At 39.7% G+C, this 3,478-nt stretch overlaps 1 protein-coding gene across 1 annotated transcript; it reads left to right on the top strand.

The window, feature by feature from the left end:
• Nucleotides 1-1,044: 1,044 nt before the first annotated feature.
• LOC127122725 (uncharacterized) lies at nucleotides 1,045-2,175 on the top strand. Its single transcript, XM_051053019.1, has one exon. The coding sequence runs from the start codon at nucleotides 1,045-1,047 to the stop codon at nucleotides 2,173-2,175; it is 1,131 nt and encodes a 376-aa protein (XP_050908976.1).
• The last annotated feature ends 1,303 nt before the right edge of the window (nucleotides 2,176-3,478 follow it).

The following is a 3,478-nucleotide window of genomic DNA, read 5'->3' as shown; positions in this document are numbered from 1 at the left end:
TATCAAGAACCCCATGTTCTTGATCATCCAGCCCACATCAACCTATCAATACCATTTGAACAACTAGAAGTTCTTTGTGAGTTGTTGGTGGACTTTGAAAACCTCAAAGAAAATGGTATGGATCTAACACCATAATTGAAGAATCAGGGTTGGCTCACCTACTTCAACCGTCTTTATGGTTCTATCTACATAAATCTGGTGAAATAATTCTGGAGATTTGTTGACTGCGATGATCACTGCATCCTCTCTCATGTTCTGGGTATCAAGATAGTAATAACTGAAAAGTCCATTGCTGCGCTTCTGAACATGGAGAAGGATGGGGGAAGAAGAATTTACAATATCAATCCTAGGGCTAAGTACATGTCCCAGGAAATCATCCCCACCATCTTTTCCTAGAACCCTAAAGGACGAACATCCTCTAAGAATCAAGAGCTCCACAAGAATCTAAGGGTGTGGCTCAAGATAATTCTCGGATGCATCCACCATCGTCCCTCATCCAGCTCTTTTGACTATGTTAACACAAATCATAAGTGTATCCTCTACTATCTGCACAAGGGTCTGAAGCTCAACCTACCATCTCTTCTCTTCAAACACCTAAGAGACTCTGTTAGAGATATCGGGAACAACATGAAGCCAAGGAATTACGTACCTCTGGGCAGGTTGATTTCAGATGTTATGATTGAGAATGGTCTGATGAATCATCTCATTCAGTTGAATCTGATGGAAGACGTCACAGTGGACGTTGGGAAGCCTCTAAATGGGAGGATTTTGAAGAGTATGGGGCTGATTGATAAGGTCCTTATCAAACCCACCAGAAACACCTCCTGGTAAGAACTGAAGGACAAAAGAGAGAAAGCGAATGAGATGTACCTCTTCACCAAGATTGATCCTCCAGAAGTTATAGCATGTTATCTGCAAGATCTGGAAGCTCAAGGATACGACATCTCTGGCTTCAGCATGGATTGGGTCCCAAATCCTCCTCCTAACTTCTTGAAGAGAAAGTGGAAACCCTCTTAGAAGATAATTGTTCAGAAGAAGATTCTCATGCTAGGAGAGTCTTCAGCGACCAAGAAGAAGCCAGTGCCTTTGACCTCTTCTTCAACACCTTCTGGTAAGATATCTATCTCAAAAGATTTGAACACCTCTGGCTCTAGGCAACTTGCCTCGTCACTTCCTCTACCACCTCCCACACTCTCAGCCATAGTTAAAACCTCTTCCACTACACCTACCACACATATTCACGCTCCCACAGAAAAATCTAAGTCTCAACAACCAACAATCTCACTCCCTACCTCATCTGAACCAACACCATCCATACCAATTCCTTCTGAACCAAACCCATTTAACCAAGCCTTTCCATTAGAACCCACAACCTCTAACCCCATCCCTCTCAGGACCATCATACCTTATCCTCCATTACCTCTCTTCAACCTCCAAACAACCTCCATCCCACACTCTGAAGCCCTCATGTTCAACGAACCCTTATCACCAACCCACTCCACCACCCACAACTCCCCTCCTTACTATGACCTCACCTACGACTCTGAACATTCTGGTTCAGATTATCTTGACCCAACCTCCCCAAACCTTGAAGACTTTCAAGCCACACATGATTCGAAAAGAACTCCTTCTGTACCAGCAAACCAACCTATCCCTGAACCTTCTGAACATGAACTCACACTACCCACCTTTGATGAGGTATTAGCCAAATTCTCGGAAAGTTCAGCTTCCAGATTCAAGAAGCTCTCTGACGAATCCAACACTAGTGAGAATCCTTCTAAAGTAAGGACTAACTCAAACATATTCATCAGATGGATGACTTCTGAGATCTTTAAGATGAAGGGTCTCTTTGAACAACTCAGAAATGACTTCATTAGAGGTGTTAAGGAAAGGCTAGAGGATTGGTTGGCGAAGGAAGCGGTTGAGAAGGCTAAAAGGGAAGCAACTAAGAAAGCCGCCAAGGAGATTGCTGAGAAAGTAGATACAGAAGCTGCTGCCAAAGAGAAAGCCGAGCAAGAGGCTGCAAAAGTTGCTCAGAAGGCTGCATTTGATAAAGCTACCGAGTTTTCTCTGACTCAAGTAGAGTCATCAATAGCTGATCTTTCCCCTCTGGTCATAAGAACTCTGGAAGAGCTGCATAAGGAACAACTGGTCAGAGCCAGACTCAACAAATAAGATCAGGTCAACACTAGCATTCAGAGTCTTCTAGCTGAGCTTCTTCAGAGGATTCCTCCTCCACCTAAACCTTAGACACTTTAGGATTTCTCTGTAATATTTTTTCTAAGTGTTTTTAATTCTAAGGCTTAGTTTCTGCTCTTTTCTCGATGTACTCTCTAAAGTTTTTCTAATCAATGAATTTCTGGCTTATTTACTTTTTGAGTCTGACAAAAAGGGGGAGAATTAAATTGAAGTCTTTTTATGAATTATTTTATCTAAATATCATAAATGCACTACTTACACCCTGACATAAAATTATTGCATAGTTCTAAGTCATTTTTTAGGATCTATCTGAACCAATAGAAACTAAATTTTTATCTGAGAAACTACTAAATCAAGTCAAGCAACCTAAGAAGATATGGTAAGAAATTCTCTACCCCAGAAACCCATATCTGATACTAAATATCTTTAAAAAAAATTCAAGCATCAGACTTAGGGGGAGATTGTAATCTCAGGGGAGTCACTTTTCTATCTGACTCTGATCATTTTCAGTTTAGTATCTCTGAAAGGGCTTATTGTTTCATCAAAATCCTAAGTTTTGTCATCATTAAAAAGGGGGAGATTGATAGAACAAGATTTTGATTCTGCAATATATCCTTATGTTTTGATGATAACAAAGAATGAAACAAATTGGTACCCTACAGTTTCCTTAAGTGTGCATGATTCTAAGTTAAAATGACTCTGATAAGTCACCTTATGACTATTAAGAAACAAATATCTGGCATCTGAATTAATCCAGAAGCACTGACCCAACACAAAGAGAAATCACATCTGACTCTAAACAAAATGCATCTGAGGAGAAATCACCTGAGGAATCTGACTCTGAAGTTCAAGCTCTAATGATATGATTCTAAGAACTCTATCTAAAGGCTCTGCAAGAGATATCTTAAGACTCTAACTCTAAAGACTCTTATCATGTTCACCTCACTCTGATACATGCTCAGAAACACGTCACCAGATGTCACCTGGTTAGAAACTTAAGCTGGAAGCATTCAAATTGGAGTACAATCCTTTTAAGGAAACATTTGATTATGTTATGAATCTGATATGGAAAGGACAAGAAATTTACTACATTTATCTTCGATAGCTGGCATGAAATCTTTTTTGATTTCCCCAAACGATATCATCTCAAGATCTATATAAAGGTCTCTTCACAACTTGCATAAACATAAAACCTTGATACAACATCATCATCATACTCTGATTATTCATTCATCATTATTATTGTTGTAAGAAATAGTTTCCATACAAGAGTTGTTGC

The sequence above is a fragment of the Lathyrus oleraceus genome, chromosome 2, assembly GCF_024323335.1.
Source record: "Lathyrus oleraceus cultivar Zhongwan6 chromosome 2, CAAS_Psat_ZW6_1.0, whole genome shotgun sequence".
NCBI lineage: Eukaryota > Viridiplantae > Streptophyta > Magnoliopsida > Fabales > Fabaceae > Lathyrus > Lathyrus oleraceus.
Note: the sequence above shows the minus strand (reverse complement) of the source record. Positions and strands in the feature narration are given on the sequence as shown.

Coding starts and splice junctions, on each gene's coding strand:
- LOC127122725 (XM_051053019.1), top strand. CDS start 1,045: ATGCTAGGAGAGTCTTCAGCGACCAAGAAGAAGCCAGTGCCTTTGACC.